The sequence below is a fragment of the Aphelocoma coerulescens genome, assembly GCF_041296385.1.
Source record: "Aphelocoma coerulescens isolate FSJ_1873_10779 chromosome Z unlocalized genomic scaffold, UR_Acoe_1.0 ChrZ, whole genome shotgun sequence".
In the NCBI taxonomy this organism is placed as follows: Eukaryota; Metazoa; Chordata; class Aves; order Passeriformes; family Corvidae; genus Aphelocoma; species Aphelocoma coerulescens.
In genome coordinates, this window is record NW_027184085.1 from 16,514,159 (window position 1) to 16,541,241 (window position 27,083).

A 27,083-nucleotide genomic window follows, 5' to 3' on the forward strand; every position below is an offset into this window, starting at 1 on the left:
TAAAAAATCAAAAGAACAGATCTTATTAATTATAAGTAATAAAAAAATGTGTACCAACATTTTTCTTTATCTGTAACTGTTACATTTAAATTTGAAACAAACAGTATTTCGCTGAATTGTCTGAAAGTCAAAAAGCACAGCACAAAACCCTGAAAGCAAACTTCAACAGCACAGTTGATTTTCTTTTCTTACTGGAAGTAATCTAGCATATTATTAATGACAAGGAAATGCTGATTCAAAGCACCATTTCAATTTAAGGAATTTTTTTTTGCAGCTTTAAGGACAAACATCCAAGTCTATCACTTGTGCTCTGAGCTTCTCCCAGAAAGAAAAAAGTGACAGAGAAATAGGAACTGAGTTCAAGAAATCCTGCAGTTACACAAAGTGGTGGGGCGGGGTCAGAAACCATACCCCTCCTGACAATATTTGCAGACCTTGTTCCAGAGGTTCCAGGGATGGATGATTTCCCCCAAGCAATTTAGTCCAGTGCATCATTACCCTCTCTACTAGAAAGTTTCCTAATGTTTAACCTGGGTCTCCGGCAATTTAAGCCCATACTTAAATACCAGGTGATACATTCAGTGATTTGCATTTTCAGTATCCTGGCAGATTCTATGTTGCTAGCAGACACAACTTTATATCCAAAGTAAATTTATTTCAGCTTGCAAAAGAAGTAAACATGCAGCAGCAGCAGCAAACCATTACAGCTTCTCCATGTATACTGTTTGCTTTTATTCTAGACAAGCACAGCATTATAAATTGTTTTATTTTTTTAATTTTTATTTAGTACTTCCAGGCTATACATTAGTGGGAGAACTAAACTGCAGTTCAAATTCCACAGTAAGCCCCTGCAGATCCTTGCTTCAGTAGAATAAAACAACCTACATCCTGTGTTACCTTACTCATCTGTTATTGGGTTTGCTTCCTACTGTAATGTTCTGAAACCACAGGCTATAATTATAAAGCACAAATTCTGTCGCACACAGTACCGACAAATGTTTCCCTTATGCATTTCCTAGTGAAATACTAAGATAATCCCTTCTTCAAATCCCCAAGATAATGCTTATAAACTACATTCTATTGTGGTTAAAAACGTCATTAAATCCAGTGCTACTATTAACATCTATTAATATCATATTCACCTATCCTTCTGAAAATTTACATTCCCTCCCCAGTAGTATTTCAGTTTAATCCCTGAAAAAGTGACAGGAATTGATTTAAATAATTTAAAGTTTAATGACAATATCCTTCAGACTATCACTCCAACCACTGAGTTAAGATATAGTTGATAATCTGTTGCTACAATGGGGAGTTTATTCTTGATACTTGTAATCTTTCGTTATTTTGGTTGTGCAACTCACTTGGGACCATACAATTGGGCAACAAAACAATTGTTGTAAAATTTGCATTTAATTTACTTACAGTTTATTGTTGCTTTCTGAAAGGATTTTACACGGTAAGCATGAAAATAAAAGAAAAAAAATGTAAAAATATACCTACAAATACTATGAAAGAAAGATACCTTGTTTGATACAATTCTACAAGGACTAATTCTTCACAGAAGTGACTTCACATGTCAAAAGCAAAAAATGGAGCCAACAGGTCAAATATGTCAAACAATATACACACGCATCTCTGCCAAAAAGCACCCTTCTGTTTAGGCAAAGGGTCATCTCACAAACATTAAATAACTTCTCCCACTGAGAGTAAACTCATGGCTAACTTTCCTATTTGCCCAATACTTTGTTACTTTAATCGTACCTTGTAAAAATGTGGCTGTTCATAATGACTTAGAAAGACGTCGGCCCCACAGCTGTGCAACATTCAATTCACAACAAGCATCTGTTCTGCCCATTTTTTCAAGTATTCAGCTATCAGTACAAATATCAGTAAAAAACAATTTCAGTATTTAGTGTTAAAAAAAAAAAAATCTCATTCAGCTCTGACACAGGCACACAGTCTGCAACTCACAAAGCCATTGTTTAAAATAATATCTATTTTGTCAGCAAATACAAGATTAAATCCCTACTCATAATATTTACAAGAGACCAGATTTTGAAAAGATTAACTAGAGCATGTTCTGCAACTGATGACTTCAAAGATGCAAGCACCAAGTTGAAAGCACTAGCATCACAAACCTCGGTGGGCAAAAGGGGAGGGGGAGCCTAATCAGGTTCTCAGAAAAGAAACAAAAGGCTCAACAACACCAGACAGAACTGCAGGAGCCAGCATCCTCAATTCTGCCACCCAGCAGAAACACTCACCTGGACCTCAACTCGCTGTGACATAATCCTAAATAAATCACAGCAGTGAATATATCTCCAAGACCACAAAAACAGAAAGCAACATGAGAAAAGGAAGATGTTACAGGGGTTTTTTTCTGGTGATATGTTTCTTTAATAAACTAAAGATCCAGGCACACTTCTGCTCATTTATAATTAAGTGATACAACCCAGTAATCACTTGGAATTGCTGGATCTTCCAGACAGAAGTTTTTTCCATCTCCATTCTTATCTGCATCTTTTTCAGTGCATAAAATGGCAAAAATTAGCAGTACAAGTGTATAAAATATGCAATTTTTAAGGTGCCTTTATGTATGGAGCCTGAAACAAATTCTCAGTACTTATGTTTTGAGGAACATGTGGGTACCCACTACAGTAAATGTAGCAGGAACTTTGACCAGAACTGCTGTTTGCTAACCTCGTGTACTGAACTCCAACTAGTAACTCCAAGGCTCCCCTTTCCGCACAAGATGTCACAGCCCTCTAGTACATTCCATTAATAACATTTCTAATTTAAACTCCTGAAATTCTTTTTAATACTGTTCTCAGGGAAAAAGGACACAGAAAATATTTTCATATTCTCCTTTAATGCTGAATAATTAGATTTCTAAAATACCAATCTTCTTGTACATAATCATTAGAAAAATAAATCTTAGTATAGAGACTAGAAGAAACCTGATGTTGACAGAAAAGCAATGATATGTGAACAGGAATAGGACTGGATCCAAGAACTCTCTTGTCATCACAAAAAGTAATCGAGTGGATGCACTAGAGAACAATGCTCTCCTCTCTTTTAGGCAATATTCTCAGTAGAACAGTTTTCCATGACTGTTTCCAGGACTGCAATGGCTCAGGCAGTGAAAGATGCAGATTAGCCAGCAGAAAATTAAAAGCTCCAAGAACAGCATAGACATTTTGTGAGAAAAGAGACAACTCTTAGTTAAAAAAAAAATAAAATAGTTTATTGAAAACAGAAAAACTGAAAAATTACAGAAATTAGAAAAATATAAAAATTTGGGATCCTATGGCTCGGTAGATGGTATGCCCCAGGAGCACAGGGATCTGAGATCTTCTGGCTGGGTCAGCGCTGGGCCTCGGGTAGAGAAAAAGGACTTACAGTGCTGAGCTGGCTTTTGACTGGTCCAAAAGTAAAAAAAAAGTTACTAAAGGCTCCTTAATAGGAGTAAGGCTTTTAATGCCCAGCACTGATGTCCACCACAGCTAGCCTGCAGAGGACACTCTCTCCTCTCACCTCTCTCTCTCTGAACTTTTTGAGACCTGTCTCATTGTTTTATAGCGCCTTTGCTCCGCCCACAGCCCACCCACAGCCCGCCCCTTCAGTTTAAAGTGATTGGTGCTTTCCCTTTGACAGATCATCGCCGTCCACCAATAGCTCGTCGTTGTCAGAGGGGTGATATCAGTTGAGATAAGGGTGCTAAAATGCCCTCATTAAAATTCAGGTTGCCACGGAGCTTGCCTACAGGGTAATGGCTATGGGGCTAAAAATAGCTGCTGGCTGTTCGAACTGGGGTTTTTGGAGTTAGCCCTTGGACCAAAGTGCAAGTAAAAACACCTAAAAAAATACTAAAATACATCCAACACATCTTAAAACATTTGTAAAAGTATACAGTAAACACAGGAAAGATAACTCTTATGGTGTACAGGTGGTTTGACGTTTGAAAAGGGAGCATAAGTTGGGGATTTTTAACTGAGGAATTTTTAACTGGGAATGGTGCAACTCTCTTAATAAACTACTCTGAACAATTGAAAACATGGATAATGGAACTTGATTTTTGGACCTGGGCTGATGGGTTAATTTTAACATTCAATTTAAAATATTTAACTCAGAATTAATTAATTAAAACACTTAATATGCAAAGACCAAGCACAAATAGGGATTTCATGTATGACAAGTCCCCCCTTTTTCTCTTATGCTCGCATCTTTGGTCTTTGCATTTAAGTGGAGGTGGATAGCTCTTCAGGGATAGATTCAAGCTCTTTAAAACTGTCCCACATTTGCTGGGCAATTTTTCTTTCCTTTTTGGTTTTCTTATTATTATTGATATACATAATCTTTCGAGTGGATGGTGGATACTGCTGTTGTCCTTGGAGATCTTGGATCAGTGGCGTGCCTTGGATGACAGTGGTGATTAGACGGATAAAACAAGGGATTAAACACGGGAGAAAAATAAGTCCTCAATTAGTGCTTGCAGTCTGATGATCCGGTTTAGCATGTAGATGGGAGTTCGGTACCCCCAGCTCCCATCCTGTGCCCATGTTGCAGGTCCATAAGTCTCTAGGATCCTCTCGGCTGGCCACTCTTCTTCTCCCCATCTCTGGGTCCCTCCTATTACATGTCTCTTAGTACGGAAAAGTTCATCATAAAGGGAGATTCCAAGGTGGGCTCCAGCGTTTTCAGCAAGTAGGAAGAAGTTTGGTTGAATGGCTCCAAGAGTGCAGCTCCCTTTCCAGCGAGGTGGTAAGCTGGAGTAAGCTCGGTTACCACAGATCCAATAAAGGTCTTGTGGTGCTTCCCAGAAGTGGGGTTGTATACTTGCTGCTGTGATCCAGTACTTGGAAATTTGTGGCAGGACAGAGTATGGATTTCCTTGATCCCAACACTGCCAGAGTTTTTTAACAGGATTCAAAATGCAATTTTTGTTTTTAATCTTTTCTGCAGACCAGAATACATCTGGTTCTTGGGGTATCCACCAGTGTTTTTGCCCATCAGTTACCAGGTACCTTTTGCATATTGTCTCACCAACTTCTTCTAAAAATTTTCTTCCTTTCCTCCAGATGCATTCTTCTCCAATAACAGTATTGCTTAGCAGCCAGGTTTCATTGTCATGTCGGGTTGTGGGGGAGAGATTACTCAGTCGGAGTAAATCGGGGGGTCCAAGACTGACTCCCCGCCAAGGCCAACTCTCCGATTCTAAAGTTCCTCCGCACACCCAGCAATTTGTTAAATTTAGCTGTTGTCCAATCCTTTCTGCCAGGTCAATAAACAAGTTTTTCCTTGACATCAAAGGATTGTTTTCTTTTTGTTTTTCCTTTTCTTCTATGACCACCTCTTGGATCAGGTCGGTGTCATAGGTCTTTCTTTTTAACAAATCTTCTGTCCTGGTTATATATCTAAAATTGAAACAGAGCCAATTGTCTTGGGAGGGGCACTCTCCCTTCTGCTTATGTATTTGGGTGCCAATGTTTCTGCCAAGCCAATATTTGTGACCTTTTTCTGAGCAGATACTTAATTCTGTTATGTTGTAACAAGATGGATTAACATAAGTATGTGCTTGGAAAAAGTGTCGAATTTGGAATGAGCCTCCTTCTGCCTGATACACAGTCTTGTAACATCTGTTACAGCGGCTGTCGGCTGCTTGGGTGAAGGGAGGCCAGAGGACCCAGAGAGAGATGACATTTAGTAGCAGGATGCTGCTCACTTTCCCCTTTAGGCATACCCGAGAGAAGCTGTCAGCATTTGGGTTGCCTCTGCTGGTGGGGCTTGTCATCTTTGCTTCTTTAGTCCTTTCTTTAGGCTTCTCACCTTCAGATGGTTCTTCAGTGATCTCAGGCTTCTGGAAACTCGTGGTTATTTTGGGGTTGGCCTTGTCAAAGATTAAAGTTATCATGCCTGTAAATTTGGAGTGTGATTGGACTGTTATTGAAAGAGAATGCTGGCTTCAAATGGAGCCTTACTATACAGTTGATGTGGCAATACAGTTGTGTGAAGGCAGAGTTGGTAAAAGGGAATAACAAGGAACAGAATTAACAGCTAAATATTTGCAACTTAATTTAACAACTTGTAGCTAGCACTTATTAACGGGGTATAACTGGGGATAAACTGCACTTATTAATGAGGTCTAACTGGGGAAGAACTGGGAGTACAGGGTTTTATTAACTTGGACTGAGGGATGCTGAGTGGAACTTTCAAACAGGGTGTTTAGTTTGATGGTTTGTCTGGAGGTTTCTTTTCTTCAATTGGTGGTGCTACCAGACCCTTCACTCCCTTGACGTGTGTCCAGCCCTTTTCAAATGTTCAGACAGCTGTTTTGGTGGTTAGCTGGACCTGAAATGGACCTTCCCAAGATGGGGTTAATGACTTTTCTTTCCAGGATTTTATTAACACCCAGGCACCTGGATTGATGTGATGTAAATTAAAATCAAGTGGGGATGTTTGTGGAAGAAGACCTCTTTCCCTTAGCAACTCCAGATTTTTGGCAATTATCTGTACATATTGTTGTACATTGGTGTTTCCACACTCTTTCACATTCAACTCTTGTGGTGTAGCAAGGTAGGGTAATCCATACAACATCTCATATGGTGAACAACCCAAATCAGATCTTGGCTGCGTTCTAATTCTAAGAAGAGCAAGTGGAAGGCATTTTACCCAGGTCCATTTTGTTTCCAGCATTAATTTTGTGAGGGTGTTCTTGATTGTCTGGTTCATCCGTTCCACTCTCCCAGAGCTTTGTGGATGCCACAGGGTGTGTAATCTCTAATTTGTTCCTAATTGCTGAGCCAATTGTTGTACAATTTGGGAGGTAAAATGGGTACCTTGATCCGAATCTATGCGGTGGACTATCCCATAACGGGGGATAATTTGCTCGAGGATCACCTTACTCACTGTCTGGGCTGTTGCATTGACAGTTGGAATAGCTTCCACCCAGTGAGTAAGGTGATCAACGATTACCAATAGGTATTTCCACCTCTGGACAGGAGGCATTTCTGTAAAGTCAATTTGAATGTTTTGGAAAGGCCTGATTGCTAATTCAATTCCTCCGCCAGTGTTCTTTTTCATTACCTTTTTGTTAACTTTTTGACAGATTACACAGTCCCGGGTTATTTGGTTGGCTATTTCATAAACACCAGTGCATACAAAGGTTCTGAGATAGTGATCCGCCAGAGCCTTTGAACCCCAATGATTGCTTTGGTGGATATTTTGTAGAATTTCTCAGCTTAAATTTTTGTTTAGAATTTGGCGTTTATCTGGTAAGTACCAGCAGCCTTGAGAATCCTCATTAGCTCCAATTAAAACTAATTTTTGCTTTTCCTGATCAGTAAAAATGGGCGTGGGTAAAATGTTAGTTTGTGGAATAGTGTCAGTTGTGGTGGTGTTGGTTGGAAGTTGGTTCACTTCCATGACTTTTACCTCTCCTTCCACTGCTGCTTCTTTTGCTGCTAAGTCTGCTAGGTTGTTCCCTTGGGCTTCTTTTGTGGTTCCTGATTGATGGCCTGGAATATGCACCACTGAGATCACCTGAGGCAGTTGCAGTGCTTTTAGAATTTTTAAAATCAATTCTTTATGTAGGATATCTTTCCCTTTGGTGTTTAGGAACCCCCTTTCGGACCAGATTTTTCCAAAGGTGTGGACTACGCCATAAGCGTATCTGGAGTCAGTGTAAATGGTCCCGATGCTTCCTGCTAGTCGGTGGAGTGCTTTTTCTAGGGCATAGAGCTCACAGACCTGAGCTGACCAGGTCGGTGGCAATCTGCCCTTTTCTAGCACACACATTTGGTGTCCATCGACCACTGAATAGCCAGAGCATCGTTTTCCATCCACCACTCGAGATGACCCGTCAATGAAGAGGATTCCCCCTTCATTGAGGGGGCAGTCCACCAGGTCCTCTCTAACTTTTGTTTGGATGTCAATTATTTCAATGCAATTTTGTTCAATTTCATTTTCTGATGGGGTCCCATAAAGAAATTGGGCTGGATTTTGGTGTGCACATACAACTAACCTCAGGTGGTCTGAGTGCATGAGAAGGGCTTCATATTTGACTATTCTTGGGTCAGTTAACCACTCTGCAGCCCTGTGTGCTAAAATGGTTTTAATTGAGTGTGGTGTATGCACTGTCAAGTCTCCACCAAAAATAAGTTTTTGACTCTCTGAGACCAGAACGGCTGCTGCGGCGATGGACTGGATGCAGACGGGCCATCCTCTGGACACTGGATCTAGTAATTTGGAAAGGAAAGCAACCGGCTTCCTGACTCCTCCCCACTCCTGGGTCAAGACGCCATAGGCAACTCCCTTCTCCACATTAACAAATAGATCGAAGGGCTTTTCTAGTGAAGGGAGGCTTAAAATGGGTGCTTTTGTTAATTTCTCTTTCAAATTTTGTAATTTTTGTGTGTCTGAATTATTCCAATTAAAAGGTTCTTCTTCCATTAATTTTTCATATAAAAATTTGGCAGATTGTGAATACTGATCGATCCACAGTCTGCAGTATCCAAATAGGCCTAATAATTGTCGAATTTCTCGTTTTGAAGTTGGAGGTGGTAAATTCAGGATTCCTTCTACTCTTTTGGCACTGAGTTTTTTTGAGCCGTGGCCAATTAGATGTCCCAAATACTTCACCTCCTGTAGCACAAATTGTAATTTAGGTTTTGACACCCTCAGCCCGTTCCTCCCTAGAAAATTCAGTAACTGAATTGTAGCAGTTCTTACCGTAGACTCCTGTTCCCCAGAGAGGAGCAGGTCGTCTACGTACTGAGCTACCTGAATCCCTTCGGGTGGAGAAAAGGAACTTAGCAAATCTTCTAGCGCTTGGCCAAAGAGTGTGGGTGCCTCGGTGTACCCTTGAGGCAGGCGAGTCCAGCGCAGCTGCTGCCTCCGTCCAGTGTCTGGATCCTCCCAGGTAAATGCAAAGATGTCTCTGCAATGAGAATCTAGAGGACATGACCAGAAAGCATCTTTAAGGTCAATAACAGAGAACCAGGCATGTGCTGGGGGTACCCGACTCAGGAGTGTATAGGGGTCCTGCACCAGTGGGTACCTGGTTTGGACTCTCTTATTGACCTCACGCAGATCTTGTACAAGCCGGAATGACTTATCTGGTTTCTGGACAGCCAAAATTGGAGTGTTGTAACTGGATTTGCAGGTCTCAAGAATTCCATCTTGTAATAAGTCCATGATAACAGGCTTCAGGCCCTTTCTTTTGTCCTTGGAGAGGGGATATTGTGGTACACGTACTGGCTGGCTATTTGGGAGCAACTCAATTGTTAGAGGTGTGATGTCCATTTTTCCCCGGTTGCCAGGTTTGGCCCACACTACCGGGTCAATGTGTTGCTCATCTACTAAAGATAAAACAAACAATTTAGTGGTCATTTTTCCACCCTGCGGTACCACCCCAACCCTCAGAGGTATTTGGAAGTCACGTCCTAAAAGATTGATCCCAGCTTGAGGTAGGTATAGCACATCCCCTGTATGGGTGCGTCCTTGTATGGAAAAGGTTACATTTTTAATTACAGGAACAGCAAAGCTTTCACCATTAGCACCACATATGTCTAATGTATCTTGAGAAATAAAACATCCTGGAGGTGTTTCAGTGACACAGGTTCTTTTGGCACCTGTGTCCACTAAAAACTCCACTTGCTGTCTCTGGGGTCCAACTTCTAATTTTATCAAGGGCTCTTTAAGATGTTTTTGCCCCAGAGAATAGAGCCCCTGACCCCTTCTGTTGTTTAAAATTTGTCCCTCCATTTGGAAGACTCCTTGGTCTCTTTGCTTTCTAAAACAGTAGCAGTGCCCGTGGCCTTGTTTATTACAATATGTGCAAATTAACTTTTTAGGTCCCTGAACAATTGAGGTAGATTGTAGGGTTGGTTGTATATTACAAGTGCAAACTTGTGGCCGTTGCTGAGAGCAAATTTGGGTTTGCTATTGTGGGATGCCCCCTTGGAAAGTTCTTTGTGTAGGAGGGTTGTGGATTGGAGTATTAGTGCTGTTATTCATTATTCGGCTTTTAGCCTTCATCCTCTCTTCATCCCTCCTAACAAAGACCTTTTGGGCTTCCTCCAGTAATTCATCCAGTTGCCTCTCTGGCCATTTTTCTAATTTTTCCAATTTCCTCCTGATGTCAGGCCAGGAGTGAAGCACACAATGTACTTTTAGCATAGTCTTACCACCTTTACTGTCCAGGTCAATTACAGAATAAAGTTGGATGTTGTTCCTTAACCGAGCCATCCAAGCTGTTGGGGACTCATCCTTTTCCTGTTCCCCACAAAATGCCTTTTTCATATTATTAACTCGGGGAACAGCTTCTCTGATACCTTTTATAATTAGATTTCTGTAATCTTTCATGTTCTTCCTGCCCTCTTCAGAATTTGGATTCCATTCTGGGTCTGTCAGTGGTAGTTTTTGTTCTCCAATTGGGCCCTGATTAGAATTATTTTCTCTGTCCCCGACTGTCACTCCTGCAGCTCTAATCAGTTTTCGTTCCTCAATGGTGAATAAGGAGTGTAGGATGGATTGTATCTCTCCCTAATTATAAATATTAGGGCCAAGGAATTGATCAAATTGATCAGCTAGACCAATGGGGTCAGTCATTAGACTTTTCATCTCTTTTTTAAATTCTCGCACCTCTGATGAAGCCAGAGGCACGACTACATAACCAATTCCTCCTTGAGCATTTCCCATGGGTACCTCTCTAAGAGGTAAAATTTTAGACTCATAGGGAGTGCTAAGGCAGGTGGGACAGTCAGGTGTTTTAAGTTATTTCTTTCTAGTGCAAGATGCTGGACCATCCTGGCTAGAAGAAATCCTTTGTCTGGTTGTCTTTTTGTGAGAGCAGGAAGGAACAGAAATTTCTTTTGCACTTTCATTCTCACTTTCCGAGTCCCTTTCGGTTGGGTGACTTGATGAAGGAAGGACCCTTTCTTGTTTAATTTGGACCCTCCTTTCTGGAGGAGTTACTGGAGGAAGGTAGTCTAGGGGGTCCCACTTTGGTTGATTTAATTTAGTTTTTTGTTTTTCTTTCTGTTTTGGTTCTTCTGCAATGGAAAAAAATTGGTTTGAATTTTTTTAAGTCCAATTGAATTAGATTTTGTTTCCTCTTCTAATTCTCTTTTCTTGTCTTGTTCTTCATTTTGTTTTTGCCAATAATTTAACCAAATTTTAGCATAGTCTAATTCGTCAGAATGTTTTGGAGCTTTGTAATGTACATAAGAATGCAAAGCTTCACAAAGCCACTTTTCAGAAGACCCATACTTGGGCCACTTGAGCCCATCTTTGTTAATTTTATGTTTTGGCCACTTAAAAACACAGTACCTAATCATTTGGCACTGGTCTTTTTCTTTAGTTAAAACATTTTCTTCCCACTTTAGGAGCATTTGTCCTAATGGACTCTCTGGGAAGACTCTGTATCTCTTCATTGGGCCTTTTCTTTTGCTATTTGCTTGTCCCATTTTGTTACTGGGAAGCAAACAAGTAGCTTGTGCAGAAGAGTGGGGTTTTTTGGTTTTTTGGTTTTTATTAATAAAACAAAGTATCAATTCCTCTGAATTAAAATGTCTCACCTCCTGTGCAGTTGATGCAATTCTGATTACACCAGGGAGTACTCCTGGACACCACTTGGAACACGTCAATTTTCTAACTGCAATTCCCTGTTCCAGAACTAGTTCTAGCTGTCCTCTCAATGAGGAGAAATGGATGTCTTTAGCCCATGGCAAAGCCTAAGGACATCCAGGGAATTATATCTCATGGACCTATCCTTATGTTCCAGCAATCACAACTTCAGGATCTCCTACCATCACATCTGAACATCACATTTAATACCAACCCACAACAGACCTGTTTTTGAAGGCACTGTACAAATTCCTGGTCTACTCATCTTGACTTCTCTAACATTACTGCACAAGTGAGAATTCAACTACACTCACATGAAAACACAGTTCCTGGATTATAACCGTCAGTGAGTTCTTCTATTGGGAAAAATTTACTTATTGCCTAGTTACCTCTCCTTCTGATTTCAAAGATGTCTAGAATATTGCCTGCTCATACCAGTCAGCTGTTTCTCCAGACTGAAGGGCTATAACTATTTAATCCCTGCTTGTACAGAAGCAATTGCTTTCCTTGAATTACCAGATCATCCTTCTCTGTATCTTCTTTGGTTTTTCAATACTCTTCCTAAGATGATGCAACCAGGCATGCAGCATGTAAGACAAGACCAAACCATACATTTAAGCAGTGTAAAAATGAGATCTTTCCCTTTTTCCTTCTAAATACTATAAATTTGTTGACAGATGTCTGGGTTGGGGTGACATTTTAAAGAAGGATCCTCATTCCCTTTCCTGAGTACTGATGATATTTTAGGGCCTATCCATGCATCTGTACTACCATGTGACTTCTTCTATAAATATATGCAACTTTGCATTTATCAACACTGAATTTCATCTGCCATTTCATTATGAATATCAAAAGAGGTACTACGAATTTTTTCCTGGGTTCAATATGCATTTTTAATATTTGTCTCTGCATCAGCCCATCCAAAGCACATGCAGTTTATTTATTATAGTTAATTCTTATTTATGAAATTCCCTTGTAATCTCTGAATTCACTTCTCCCTCTCATTCACTGCCAGAGCTGTGCTCTCAATGCTCATTCGTACTTCCCATGAAATTTGTATTACAGATTAAAAAATGATTACTTCATTTTTAATTGCTTCTAAGTTTTTCACCTCTATTAGAGTCAAAATCATTTAAAGGAAGATTAGGCAACAGTTGTTGTAAAAGCTAATAAAATGTAGAAAACAGATGGTTCTTCCATACAAAAGCTCCAAGTCATAACAAAAAAAGAAATCTGCAAACTTACTTCTCCCGTATCAACAGTTCCTAGTGGATCTTGGATGCCATCTTGCTTACTCAGACTCTCCAATGCCAAAAGCTAATGTGGGTCCCATGAACAAATTCTTCTGCTGCTGCTCCACCAAAACATACAGCAGAGCATCATAGAACATAGATTCACATTCCTCCTACTGTTTGTTCTTATAAGCAACAAAGCTCTAGGGCTGGACTGCATCTAGCATAAGGATTCGTCACCTACATTTCCTGTTTTGTGTCTCTTCCTCACAGTTACTTACACACTGGTTGGCAATTAATTTAATCACCTCACCAGGCTGCCAGTGAGAAAAAAAAAAACTTCTGTAAGCTGAAGAGCTCCAGCATGAGATGAGACATCTTTTATTCAATTGCAAATACCCTACTCGTGTCCACAAGGACTTATATACAGTCAGACACTTTGCACTTCAGAAAGTTATGCTGCACACACAGTGAAAAACAGCAAAAACAACATACCGCAGAGCAGTATGAGGCAAAAGACAAAGAAGCACAACATTTTAAATACTGTTGTGGTTTTTTCATATGGCTTTTAAAGCTCTTTGGGCCCACATTTGTGTTTTTAAACTAAACTAAAAATTATTCTTTTATTAATGGAGAGCTAATATCCTCACACAATCCCAAAACTTCAGAACTCAGTTGAAGAGAATAAACATCACAAGCTGGCAGTATTAAAAAACATGACCTGATGATACTGACAACAAGCCAAAAATGTTAATCAGCATGTGGTATTAGAAGGAATATTCTGTCCTTACTAAACGCAGATATTCTCACTTAAAAAAGCTTGCATTTCTAACCTTTTGTGAAATTCATCATGTTGCCTCAAGCTTGAGGTCTGACTGAAGAACTCAGGAGCAACATAGCACAGAGCAACATGGTGTGGTGGTACATAGCAAGAGCTGGCATTGAAGACCAAGTATTCAGCCTACATATTTCAGACACTAGCTCTAATCTAGGCCCATGGTGTAAAAACCCATTAGCGAAGTAAGTCTTTCCATCTGGTTTCATTCGAAAAAATATTAAGTTCATGTCATCTGTGATCACTCTGCAATGCAAATCTACAACCATAAGCATTATCTTCTTCAATTCAAAGACTCACATCTGATCCAAACACTAATACAGTTGCATGCACCCTGTACACTAGTTGACCTTACAGCTGTTGGGTTTTTTCCTGCATTCAGTTATATCTTTATTTTGAAACAACTGTCAGACCCTTCATCCCTGTGTCTAATCAACTTCCCAAATAGAAGGGAGGATAATAAAATAAAAGCTCTTGTGCTCTACAGAAGGTGTAAATTTTGAAGGATGTTAGAGCTCATAGATGAGTCAACATAGAGCCTAAATAATCCTTATTGCTACATGACAAAAGACAAAATTCCCATGAGAGAGGTGTTCGGCAAACACTAAGAGGAGAAGGCCCTATGTATAGACCATTGCTGCTCATGTTTCAGGCCCTGTATCAAAAACATGCATGTGCCTCAGAGGGAAAATACAGAGTTGCTGGTATGGACCTTTACCCAGTTTTCCTTATTCAAAGGACAACATCTATGGGTTTACAAAGTTTCAGTGAAGTAAAACTCCTACCTTCAAACATATGCCTCTATAACGCATTTGTGGTATAAGAAAGAATGTTTTCAATGACCTGCAGATACGAAACAATGGAACTGGCAACAGCAATGGAAACACAGGATCTGAAGTGGAGCAGAATCACTAACTGATCTTGATCTTCCCGTATTGCCACTTCCTGAATCTAACCTGCCCAATTAAATTAAAGAGTCTAACTATTTAAAAGAAAGGTCTTAAAGGTAAACTCCCCAAGAAAGAAAAGTTTCTCAGAAACTTTTTTTTTTTTTTTAATATCATCTAACACTTTTAAGAACACCAGTTTGGTATATGTAGCTTTCCCCAACCAAGACTTTGTCTGAACACTAACTGTCTAGAATGTGAGGTCAAGACTGTTCGAAAACCAAGCAGAAATTCTTAAGTCACTTTAGGGCCTATTCAAATATTCATCTAAAATTTGAAAATTTAGTTACATTTACTCAAAAACTTTCCAAATTTTAGGTTTCATGTGCATGCATACAGGGGTAAAATAGTTTGTATTAGCTAACAAATGTACAAAGAACAAAAAAACCCTCAAACTTGTTATAGAAACCAATCTCCAACAAAGCAACAAGGATTCTAGCACACTAGCAGTGTGCACTCTCTTGACATTGCAGAACCCATGTTCCTCTTTAACTCCCCAGAAAAGGGGAAAAAAATGAAAAAAAAAACACTAAAGCTGAAGCAGTTGATCATGCAAGAAGAGTTATCTTTCATTTCAGGTCGTAACATGCTCTTCAATACCTGCCCAAGAAACATTTTTATACACAACTAAGATACTATATAGTATCTTGGGATATAATTTAGGGATAAGCTATCGTAAGGAAAATGCTAAAAATACAAAATTAAACAGGTTATCAATTTTTTCTTATAAACCTCTTAGGCCAATATAACACCTTTCTTTTGTGAAGAAACACATTCAAATTTCTACACCACTCTCTTAAGTGGCTTTTAAAAATTCTACATAGATCAGGCTGATACATTGAATGGAAGCATGTAAGAACCTTATCCACTGCAGAGGATGCCACTGAAGAAGTGTATTGTGCAAGTCTACTCAGGAGCTTAAAATTTGCATTGTAATTTTAGCACATAAGAAAAACCAAAGCTTTTTTATTGTTTCCCCACAAGTTCTCCAAGCAAAAACTGTAAGACTGGTCACATGTCATGCTTTTCACAAGATGCATCATGCCGTAACTCCTTAAATTAAGCATAGTCTACTGAACAGAGGCCAACCAACACAAGTCTCTAATACACTAAAATCCTTCCAGACACAGTGTAGCAAGAATGAAGCTGAAGATGGTTGCAGACAGTACATTGGATTATGTAGTTACAAACACCTACTAATCTACATTGATGCAGCTGTGTTCACATAGTATGCTTTAAAAGTGTTAACTAAATACAAGGAGAAAAACACGTATAAGTAAAAGGTGCCTCTGAGTGAAGATGTATTCTTTTTTAGAGGCTGAGCCTAGTTTAGTCATGTTGACTGAAAAAAAAAAAAACACCACATCACTCATAACATCATAATTATATCAACACAAAAATAAAAGAGGCACCAGGCTGAAGAGCCTCTTCTAACTATTAAAGATACAGAGGCCAGTGATACTTTTTTGTTACAATGCAAAACCGCAAAAACAGACCAGAGCATCACAGAAGACACTCTTTTAGTACCAATTTATTATCAAATGGCATTAGGCATAAATCAAGGATCCCACGGTAAGTAGAAGAGGCCCTACTCAGGTTCTGGTTATCTGCCCATAAAAACTTCAGGCCACAGTCCAAGCTGGCTCCAACTGACTTCACTTTGAGCAGGTTTTGAATGCTTTCAACAGCCTGATGATATTGGAAGGTGCTTCAGATGTTCAGCAGTTCTTAGGATCTGCTTCTTAATGGAGAAGTCTCCATCAATGTATGTTGTATCCCGATAAAATCAGGAAAAGAACTTTGCTATGCAAATTTGGGAAGAGCTGGCTGAGGGTAGATGTGCAGATGGACTGACTCCTGAGTCCCTGCTGCAGGAAACCTGACCTCATCTGTCCTCACCTTCTTCCACCAAACTCCCTCACTCAGCCCCACTGATAACCAAAACTTTGTCAAATACTGTCACAGCACTACTGCAAGCAGAAACAACCTCATCCTTTGCTCTGCTCTCTGCCTCAACTGCAAGCACAGGACAAAACCTCACTGCCTGCAGGCTGCAACACAGGGGCCCAACATGAGGAACCAGAAAAGGGACCTTCTGTTTGTGTTTTGATGCCCATGTATGTGCAAGAACCCAACATAAATGCACAAAACCACAAAATTCCTTAACATGTACAGCTATTTTTGCTATGGAAATAATGCGACAATTGTTCTACTGCCATAGGTTAGCATTTACACTACAACTTCAAGTCTTGCATAGAATAAAAGAGTAGGCCCATCTTTACACCAGGGCAGACTATGACAACAAGCTGAAAATAGCTGTACACAACTAATTGCCTAACTCACCATCATATTTTTTTTTTTTGTTAGAGCAGACTTTCTGAGGCGCCTGAACCTCATGTTTCATGTCAAAGAGGTATTTTTAGAGCTGATACCAAAGAAGGCCACACAACAACAACAACAACAAAGAAGAAAACAATCAGCTGGAGAATAAGAGTCAGGGAAAGAAAAAAAAAGGAGAGCTATTTAATCCCCTCCCCCCTTTAGTTAATACAAAAACATGTTCTCTGTTTCCAAGGCTTATTAAATTTATTGTTCTCAGAGTGGTTGGCCTTCCACACAACAGCCTGTAGAAGTCACAAAGGTTAATGCAAGCATTTCAAAAAGTACAGAATGGGCAGTTTCATCTGGACATAAGTTTATAAAGGAAAAAAATCTAAGAAACAGCTCCAGGCTCTCAAGGAGCTATGAGGCTGCACTTGATACCCAGTAAGTTTACTATCAGTGTTTCATTAACTAGGTTCTTAAAGAGAAGTCTGCCTACCATTTCTGCCACATGGGACTCATTTTCTAGTGCCTCTCTGTAGTATTCAAATTCTGAAAGGCAAGCGTAAAAATTTTTTTTTTTTGGGGGGGGGGGGTGAGGCTCAATAAACCAAAATAAATCTTTGCTACATGGACATAAGAATAGTAAAGTATGATTTTAATATATTTGTGGTTTAGTTAGCTGTCAGAAAAGGAAAAGCCTGCATGCAGCTCTCATCTCAACATGGCAAATCTTCAGTTCATTGAAAAGAGCACCTCCAGAGATTCTGTTGCATTCGACGAGCCTCTCTTGAAAGCCTACACCCTTGAGCATCCCGTGTGAAAACATGAATGACAGAGCCAAGATTCTGACTCCAAATACTTCCTGGTCACACTTGACACCAACAACGAACAGGGATGGCCAGAAGATGCCTGCTCTTCGTTGCCCCAGCTGACGCTTCGCAGCACTTCACGGCGAAGGAGCGAGCACCAGTTCACAACACAGCGCTCGAAGCAACAAGAGTGGAGCAATGGGATCCCAGCAGGACTGGAGCGATGGGATGTGCTCGTTACGCCCTCACATTGTTAGGCTGAAAAGACCAGGTAAGCAGGTACCATACTATAAAACAAAGCCACCTGCTCATCAGCCAACCGTGCCACAGGGTTTTTGCTCGCCGAGGGTGCACGGGTGAGTGCAAACACCAGCCACGACCCCAGCTGAGATGCGAGCCCGCGATACGATCTCTCGCAGACGAATGAAGCCAATATTCATTAAAGAGCAATAAACACTACCCCCGAATACCAGCTGCCTGGGCGCTCGGCTGATCCTGCCCGCGGTAGCAATTTAGTTCATTCAAGCGTGCCCTAAGCTCCAGCATTTAGGAAAAAAACAGCGACCCGGGTCACGGCTTTAGCAACCTAATAGCGGCCAAATGAGCGGGGCCCGGCCGCTTTATCGCCCGTTAACAGCCGGGCGGGCCGGGCGCGGCAGCGCGGCCGGACCCAGCGCCCCCGGCCCCGGGCTGCCCTCCGCACACTCCCGCGCCGCGGACACCGCCCCAGCCGCTCGGTAAGATGTCCGACGGTCCGCTCCCGCCGGGAACCTACCAGGTAATCCATGTACCGGGGTGGCGCTGGGCGCCGCGCTGCCGAGCTCTCCGGAGGGGCCGCGGGCGCCCGCCCGGCTGACAGCGGCGCTGGGCCGGCGGGGGCAGCGCCGTCACGGGGCGCGGGGCAGCGGCGGGGCCGGCGGCGGGGGGCGCTCGGCGCGGCGGGGCCGGGGGGGCGCGCCGGGGGCGGGCGGGGGGCGCGGGCGCTGCCCCGGCAGCGCTGTCAGAGCCGCGCTGCCGCCCGCACCTCGCGGCGGAGGGAGCGGGGCAGGGCGGGCAGCGGAGGGGAGGGACGCGCCGTCAGCTGATCGCACACGTGGGGGCGAGGCCAGGCCGCCCTTAAAGGCGCACGAGCGCAGCAGCGGCGCGGCCGCGAGTCGGGGATTCTGTCGTGCCACGGAGTGAGAGAGCCCAGAGAAGGGCAACGGAGCTGGGGAAGGGACTGCAGCACAGGTCCTGTGAGGAGCAGCTGAGGGAGCTGGGGGTGTTTAGCCTGGAGAAAAGGAGGCTCAGGGGTGACCCCATCACTCTCTACCAACTGCCTGAAAGGAGGCTGTGGCCAGGTGGGGGTCGGCCTCTTTTCCCAGGCAACCGGTGACAGGACGAGAGGACATGATCTTAAACTGCGCCAGGGGGGTGGGTTAAGTTGGACATCGGGAAGAATTTCTTCACAGAAAGGTTGATTAGACATTAGAATGGGCTGCCCAGGGAGGTGGAGGAGTCACCATCACTGGAGGTGTTTAAGGAAAGACTGGACATGGCACTTAGTGCCATGGTCTAGTTGAGACGGTGATGTATGGTCACAGATAGCACTCGATGATCCTTCAGGTTTCTTTCCCAATCTAACTGATTCTGTGATAATTTCCCCAAGCACCTGTGAAAGCAACGCTCATGTCTCATACTGCAACCTCACATCCTAACCTGGAGGCTTTTCCACAAATGTGTGCCTGACTCTTGGAGAAGTAAAAGGAAACTCCTCAATGTGTATGACGGTGGGATAGGAAATCTAAAAATGATGCATCAAGTGAAAGAATGAGGGGAAAAAAATAGAGTGTAGTAAAAAGAACTGGGAGAGAGGTAAGGAGCTAGAAGAAGAGATGTGTAAATGAGGAGCCAGGAGCAACAGGGAATCAGTATTTGTAAGGATATTGGTAAACAGTTTACTTAGATCTAGTAAACTGGGGTGAGGGAAGGGAAGTTACAATTGCTGCTCTGAATTTTGTAATTAATGAAGGCCTGTTGTGGACAGTCTCAGTTACTACATCCAGAGAGTGCTGTAAGATGTTCCCCTTGCCTGCCCAAAACACATCTTTTCCTTGTCAATGGAAAATTCATTTTCCTCATACATCTGATCTAGAAAAAATTGATTCCTAGAGCAGTCCTTACTTTACTTTGGGATTCAATATCAAATACATCTGCATAGCAAACTAAGTTTAATTTAGATGAGTACAAATATTTTTTTTTTTTAATTTTCAATCATTTAGAAGTTCACTAATTTTAGTATTTTAGTAGGTAATGGGTGTAAGGAGGTATACAGGCTTGGCCCTTCCTGCTATTCAGCATTTTGACTGTCTTCCATGTAGTCATAGCCATTGCTGGCAACTGTCTGTTGATCCTGAAATGTCCTTTTGAGAAGGGGAACTACAGGGTAAAGACTACTTAGCCACTACAGGGGTGGCTAAAGTAGGCCTCTCAATAATGTAGCACAGGAGCCACAAGAAACTGATTTCATCATAGTTCTGTTATCACATGTGATTTTTAACATTTTGCAGAGCTTTCCCCTTAACCTTTAAAACCCTTTATTTCTTCTTTTTAAGCAGTAATACATCACTCTTGAGACTTGCTGCCTTTTGATGCTTCTCTAAATGAAGGGTGACTGAAAGGAGAACATCAAGAACGAGAAGATATTTAAGAACTGTTTCCTGTGAGACAAATAGCAAAGGACTGGGAATTATTTCTTCTATAGCTGATTGAGAAGAAAATAGAATCTATGTGTAGAGAGTTATTGCAGAGATGCTGCTGTGATAGGAAAAGAAGAAATGGCTTTCATTGCAAGAAGGAAAATTCAGTTCAGCTACTGGAAAATACTTAATTGGGAAGGATATTTGAACATGGAGAGACATCACAATCAAAACTAATAGAATTTCTGAAAGCAACCATCAACATTTCTCAGATGTAGTTTAGTTTAGTTAGTGAGCACTGATGTACATTTCGAGAAAAAGAAGACCCCTCTGTTTTATATTAAGGTGATAGATCTGATTATGAAGATGTACTGTGTTTATCTATCCAAAGAAAAAATGTTTATTCACAAATGACTATTTTATAAATGCTATTTTCTTTCTACTTTATAAACAAGACCTCATGATCTGAACACAAAATCAGTTCAAAAATTGAAGAAATTTCTCATGTATACACTGAAAATCCCACAAACTTGATCAAGAGAGAAGCCAAACCTAAATTTATGTATTAGTCATTCTGTTCACTGTAAACACATTATTCCTTTGGCCACTGCATAGCCTTATGCCCCATTAATTTTATTACATAAAGTGGACATTAACATTGAACAATAGCAGAATGTAAGCAGAATACAAGCCCTATAACACATGCCTTCCAGCCTACATAGCAGTCATGCAGTTGCTGAGATTTTTCTAGCAAGTCCTGTAGGATTTCTTTCATCTAAAATGAAGATCAATTTCATATTGGAATATATACCTAATGCAGTGCTAGTTATCTTCATAAAGAAGCCTGTCAGCAGGAACTCATATGTCAAGATGGGAAGGAAAATATCGAAGTATTTAAATGGAGCAAACTTCATGTGTTGGCTGTGAGGTATAAGTCTGGTTCCAAAAATGGAAGTGAGCTTACGCACAGAAGCACAAGTTTATCTTCAGTGAAATCCTGTTGCAAGAATAATTTTCTGTAAACTTGTATGAAAAATAATCAGTCTGGGACTCAGACTTTGACCCTGAGAAGTGCTGAGAAGTGCATTTTATCATCCATTGCTTATGTCAGTGCAATTTAATGAGTTTGAGTTTGAACATTTTAACCTAAGAGTAGCACCTGACTAATTCAAGCTTTTGTAGCACTAGCAGTTAGCAAACCCTGAAGGTGGATTTGACATAAAGATGTGTTTGTTACTTAATAGGTATCAGCAAAATGGGAGGTTAAAATGTAAATATTAATGAATATGCCTATTTCCAAACATATTTGAATAGAATTAGTTTATTTTTTGGAATTGTGTAGCCAGCTGTATAGATGACAAGCTTTCCAGTAAGCGTTATCTTGGAAAACAACTAGAAGGACAGGCATACTGTAGTACATCTTTCAGTCATGTTGCAATAATTTCTAGTCTCATTAGTTAAATAGATCCTTTTTTAAGATAATATTTGTGTAAAAGTCCTACAGAAAGCAGTGCTATTCATTCAGTAGCTGTACATAGGCATAGTGTTGGCACATCATGGTTTGAATGACCTGAAAACTGGATGTTTTATAAAAGGTGCCCTAAAACAAAAAGACCCAGCAGCACATCAGTGACTAAGACAATCTAAACCTCTTTGCTGCATGAGAATAATTTCATTCATTAAGAGGACAAAGTGCATGGTATGTTTGTTCTCCCCTTGCTCTCTGCATCCCACTCAATTTTTAATAACCCTAGGGGAAAGGCAAGTGACTTTTTTTTTTATTATTAGCAAGAAGGTGGTTGCTGATAAAAGGAGCACTGATAGCTCTGCTTAGGAACATTAATTACCAGAGGGGGGAGGGGCGTGGTATTTTACCCTTCTAATTGAAGTTGTGAAGCAAAGCATTCATTATCTTTGAAAGTACTGAAAGAGGCTACCTTACTCATACTTATCAACAGTTTTCCATGATACAAGGTTGTTACAGCAGACATGCACAAACTCTCATCTTGGCAAGTCAGCAGGAAAGCAAAACATAATTTGCACCTTCAGGCTAATACCATACACTTACTCTGGAAAAATAAAATCTGTAGAGAAAAACCTCACACAGAAATGGGGACCTCTTTGACTCAGGATACTGATACAGTAATATAAAGGCTCCTGAATGCTACAAAATCCCTTTATTTATTATGGCTAGGAATTTAGAATTGGATGCCTTAAAAGGTACAAATTGTGGTTAGTTCAAGAATATAAATGATCTGATAAAACAGTCTCTGACTTCACTGGCAGAACAGACAAGAAGCTGGACCAAATAGGAATTTAAAAGTAGTTAGAAGAGCTCTGTTGTTCAGCAGCTGGCAAAATAATAGGAAAAATATTTGAATGGTCTAATGGTAATAGATTTCTAGGTATACCTTTTAACAATAAATGTTAAGAAATGTGGCCAATTGTGACCAAAAGTATTTCCTAGAAAGATCCAGAAGGGCATAAAAATGTAAAAAGAACTGGACAGAGAAATGAAAGAAGAGAGTAAGGAGAGTTTGAATATTAAATAGATGCCAAGAGCAGTCAGCAGTTTTATTTGCAGCTCAAATTTCAGTAAGTGACTTGGGGCCTGCTGTTAATCAAACTCATGTAACTTATGGGGAAAGGGAGAAGGTGCTCTGATAATGCTTGAAGCAATTTGCAGCTCTTTATCTGATATATTGACAAATGTCAACATGCAGAGGTACTACAGCCAAAGGTGAACGAACGCTATGGGAGAAGCAAAACCTCTCAGTCAAAAATCTTCTCTTCCTCTTTGCTCTAATGCTTTACTACCTTATGGCATTTTCCTCACCATGTGTGCCACGGTTATATTTTTTTTTTTCAGTAAAAGAACAGATGGATATGAAAACAAGCAAACAGATTTTGAAAAGGATTTTTCACCTGTTCTCCCTCTTCTTGTTTCCTGAAATATTTGTCTAACCTTTAGGTAACCTCACTGGCGAAGTAACAACAGGCAGTCTAAAAGCAAAGGTTAATGGTGGAACAAGGTCAAAAGTAGAAACCAGTTTCACACTGTACTTACACTGATATAAATTTAGTGTAATTGTAATGAATAATTAATTTAAGCCTATGGGATATGAATAAAGTGATTGTAATATTACAGTTGATTTTATGTAGGTTATTTACTCCTTCCCCTGCACCAAAATTGTTACTGTTGATACAATGATGCAAAAAAATTTGCATGAGCAAATTTGAATAGATCACATTGCCAAGCAGGCTGGAATTTACATATATTTTTTCATTTCTATGTCACCCCAGCTCAAGTTGGTAATGCTGTAGACTCATTTTTAATTTCATGACTGTTCTATGTAAGGTTTTTAAACTGTCCTGCAGCAATAAAAAATGTAATTAAGAGTCCTAGTCCTAAACTGGTAACTTTGTTTGAATTATTAGCAGAATTTGAAGACTAAATGGCTACAGATACCTATCTTGGTAACAGGGGTTCTGTGTTTAAGACACTGAGGAATTCAGAAGTCTTAGGGCTTTAGGGTTTCTTCTCATGTACACTTAAGAAAGCATTTGCCATTTTTGCTTGATTTCTTTTCTGTGAAATGTAGAAAATAGTGGTCTTGTGAAGATTAAAAAAAATAAATCCACAGCTATGATTGGGTTTAACTCTCTATTACTTGTGGCACTGTGGAAACCTTAAGAGATGGATTAGAAGTTGTCCCTTCATGTCCCTGCTAAGAATCAACAAGGAGGCAAACCTTAAGAAACTAAGAAATCTAGTTCTGGTTTACATGATATCTGGTTTTCTGGGATGAACTGAACCTTTCAATTTTTATGACTTAAGTGGGGTACATTTTATGAGGACAACAATTTTGCTCAAAGTTTGTAGTACATTTGTTTGTAAGATTGTTTACAAAGTATTCAAATATTTATCTCTCATGCTCAGATTGTTTTGCCTTTTTACTGAATGAATACGTAAATAGAAGCAGTACAGTTAGACTCTGTGGTCTTTTCTCTAGTGTTAACATGCAAATACATGTTTCCATTTGTAGCTTTTTCCTTTGTTTCCATGATGAAACCTCTGTTACACTAGAATTATACTTGTGCTCCAAATTTACTCCTAAAAATGAGAGACACAATACTCTGTCTCTTTCAAATTATGAAATGGGCTGGGTTCAGATCCAGTTCTTACAGACTTCCACCTTCCTATTTGGGCTTAGAAAATTCTTATTTTCATAAGTTTTCAAATCATAGTCTTGCTAAGGTGTGAAAAAAATTCCATTGTTTTACTAAAAGAAAATGTATCTTATGACCTCAAAAATGCCTCTGTTGTGTTTGAAGATTAACAGTGCCCATCCCAGAGGTCTGCCTGTCCAAAGGAAAGGAAGGTCGTGTCTCAAATAAAGCTCTGCAGGAACCTGGAACATGGGTGACTGTTGCCTGCATCAGTCTTTCTCTTTACTCCAAATGAGGAAGATTCAATAATGGCACATCTGAATTAGTGAGAAGAATTATGAAGTTTCAAAGTAAATGGAGGTACAAATACTTTTGAAAGAAAAGAAATTGCAATTTCCATATGACCTTGTGTTTCATATTTATATTGAATGTGTTATCCCATCTTATATACTCCAGCTGTGTCTTCCTTAATAGTCATGTCTTCCCAAGAAGTCAGTGTGACTACAAACTCATAAAACTAAACTTTGCCTGTAGTCTAAATATTAGGTATGCTTGGCAAAGCATTACATCTATATCTGTAGATGGCCATTTCATCTCTTGCTGGATATAATGAACATCAGATACAAAGCCTCTGTGGTCCAAGTTCTTTCTACATTTTAACTTACTTTGTTTCTGAGTATTAAATGCAAAGCAAAATTCTTTCCATCAAAAAGAATAAAACAAATGCTAAAAATCAGTAAGAAATAATGTCTTGGTATGGATATACCTTTGTGTCAGGTTTTAGTCTCATCTAGGTAGCACGTTAAGAAGGAGAAGGACAAAGTAGTAACACATGCCTTAGAGCTTGAATGCCAGTTACCAATTCACACAAAAGTAATTCTTTTATTCATATTAGCCAATTTAAACTATGCAGGCATGTGAACACAAGTTATAATTGAAACTGCATTTTGCTATGCAGAATATCCTTAGGAGCTCTTTTTTTTTTTTTTTTTTTAAGTAAATCCTAAAGGTCTAGTGACTATGTTTATAGAAGGAGATATTAAATAGGTCCTTCTTAATTTTTTTTCTTATCTCAACTTTACCTTAGAAATCCACAGGTCAAGTTTTCACTATTTGTTTTGTGTCACAGATTTTTAAGAAACTATTTTGTTAGTGTGAGTGGAAATAAGAAAGGAACCCCATGCAAAATGGATGATCTTCATAATGAGAATGCTTGCCCATTCTGAAGTCATAGGCAGAAATAACTTTAAAAAACTATAAAGAATATTTTCATCCAGTATTTGCATCTTCAGCATAATATTTATGATTATAGCAATAGTGAGGACATCATCTCTCTGGAAGTCTGAACCCTGTGTCTCAGGAAAAGTACAAAAGCCTATACTCCTCTTTACAAAGATGCTGTATTTGATCTGGAGACCTAATTCATGTTTCTGCTAAAACCACTTTTTTCAATAAAATCAAAACACAGGCTACCTGGCTTTCATGTAAAGGGCTTTTTGTGCTAAGGTTTTCTTGGTAATTGAACTGGATTTTCATAGACCTTATGCGCCCACTTCTATGGCTAAACAGACTTGAAAGGGAAATACAGCTCTTAAATTCTGGCTACCCAGAAAAGTGCATACCTCATCCATGGCCAAGAGGGAAATGCAAAGCAAACAAGTGAAGTAGCTTAGATGTGTTTATCCAATCAAAACTAAACTCTAAAAGGAAATTTGGTGATATAATTACTTGTCACATAACTAGCACATTGATCAAAAGATGTGTTTTGCACTTTGAAGCTGACCATGTAGCCTGTGTGTTTTTGGAATACATATTTTCTCTTTGAACTTAGGCTAAATTAGCATGACAAGATCTGACACTGTTACTTTCTGCATGGAAGATTTTTTAATGAGAGAAAACAAGACACTATCTGTTTGGACATGGGCAGCTGACCCTGAAATGCCATTGCTGTGACAGCTCTCTCCACTGTATCTTGTTCCCAGCCCAGGAGATACTTCCAGTAACACTGTTCCAGAATGACTGGAAGCCACCATCCAAGATTATAGCAGCACACAGTGTGGCTTCTGAATCGTTTAAGCACAGGGAAATGGCAACAAGTATTGGGATAAAGTGAGATTTAACAGTGGGATTCTGCTTGTTTAAATCCTTTGTCTTAGAGAATTCCATAGGAGGAATATAGAATTATAATTTTGCCCCTCAGCCAGAACAGACACCTGGAAGGGCCAGAGAGAGGATTTTATGAATCTCAGAAGGTCAAGATTGATTTGCAATAAATGGAAAAAAATCAGCATTGAGTTCTGCTGTGGTGGAGAAGTGGCAATGCTCAACAAGTGTATTTGAGAGTTTCATTCCTTAGAACTGACTGAAAGCAGGGAAAGAGGAACTGGAATTGGCTTTAGGAGGTTTCAGCGGGAAGGGTGACTGGAAAAAGTCAGTTCTGTGGAAAAGAGTGGGATTATAGA

General features: G+C 40.1%; 1 protein-coding gene across 6 annotated transcripts in view; it reads right to left on the reverse strand.

Annotated features, from left to right (window-relative positions):
* ARL15 (ARF like GTPase 15) overlaps nucleotides 1-18,677 on the reverse strand; it is a 232,257-nt gene extending 213,580 nt beyond the window's left edge. For all 6 annotated transcript variants that reach the window (XM_069001321.1, XM_069001322.1, XM_069001318.1 and 3 more), the window contains exon 1: nucleotides 18,549-18,677. In XM_069001321.1, the coding sequence (XP_068857422.1) occupies nucleotides 18,549-18,560 (12 nt within the window). In that variant the 5' untranslated portion in view covers nucleotides 18,561-18,677. The remainder of the gene's footprint in view (nucleotides 1-18,548) is intronic.
* Between the last annotated feature and the right edge of the window lie 8,406 nt (nucleotides 18,678-27,083).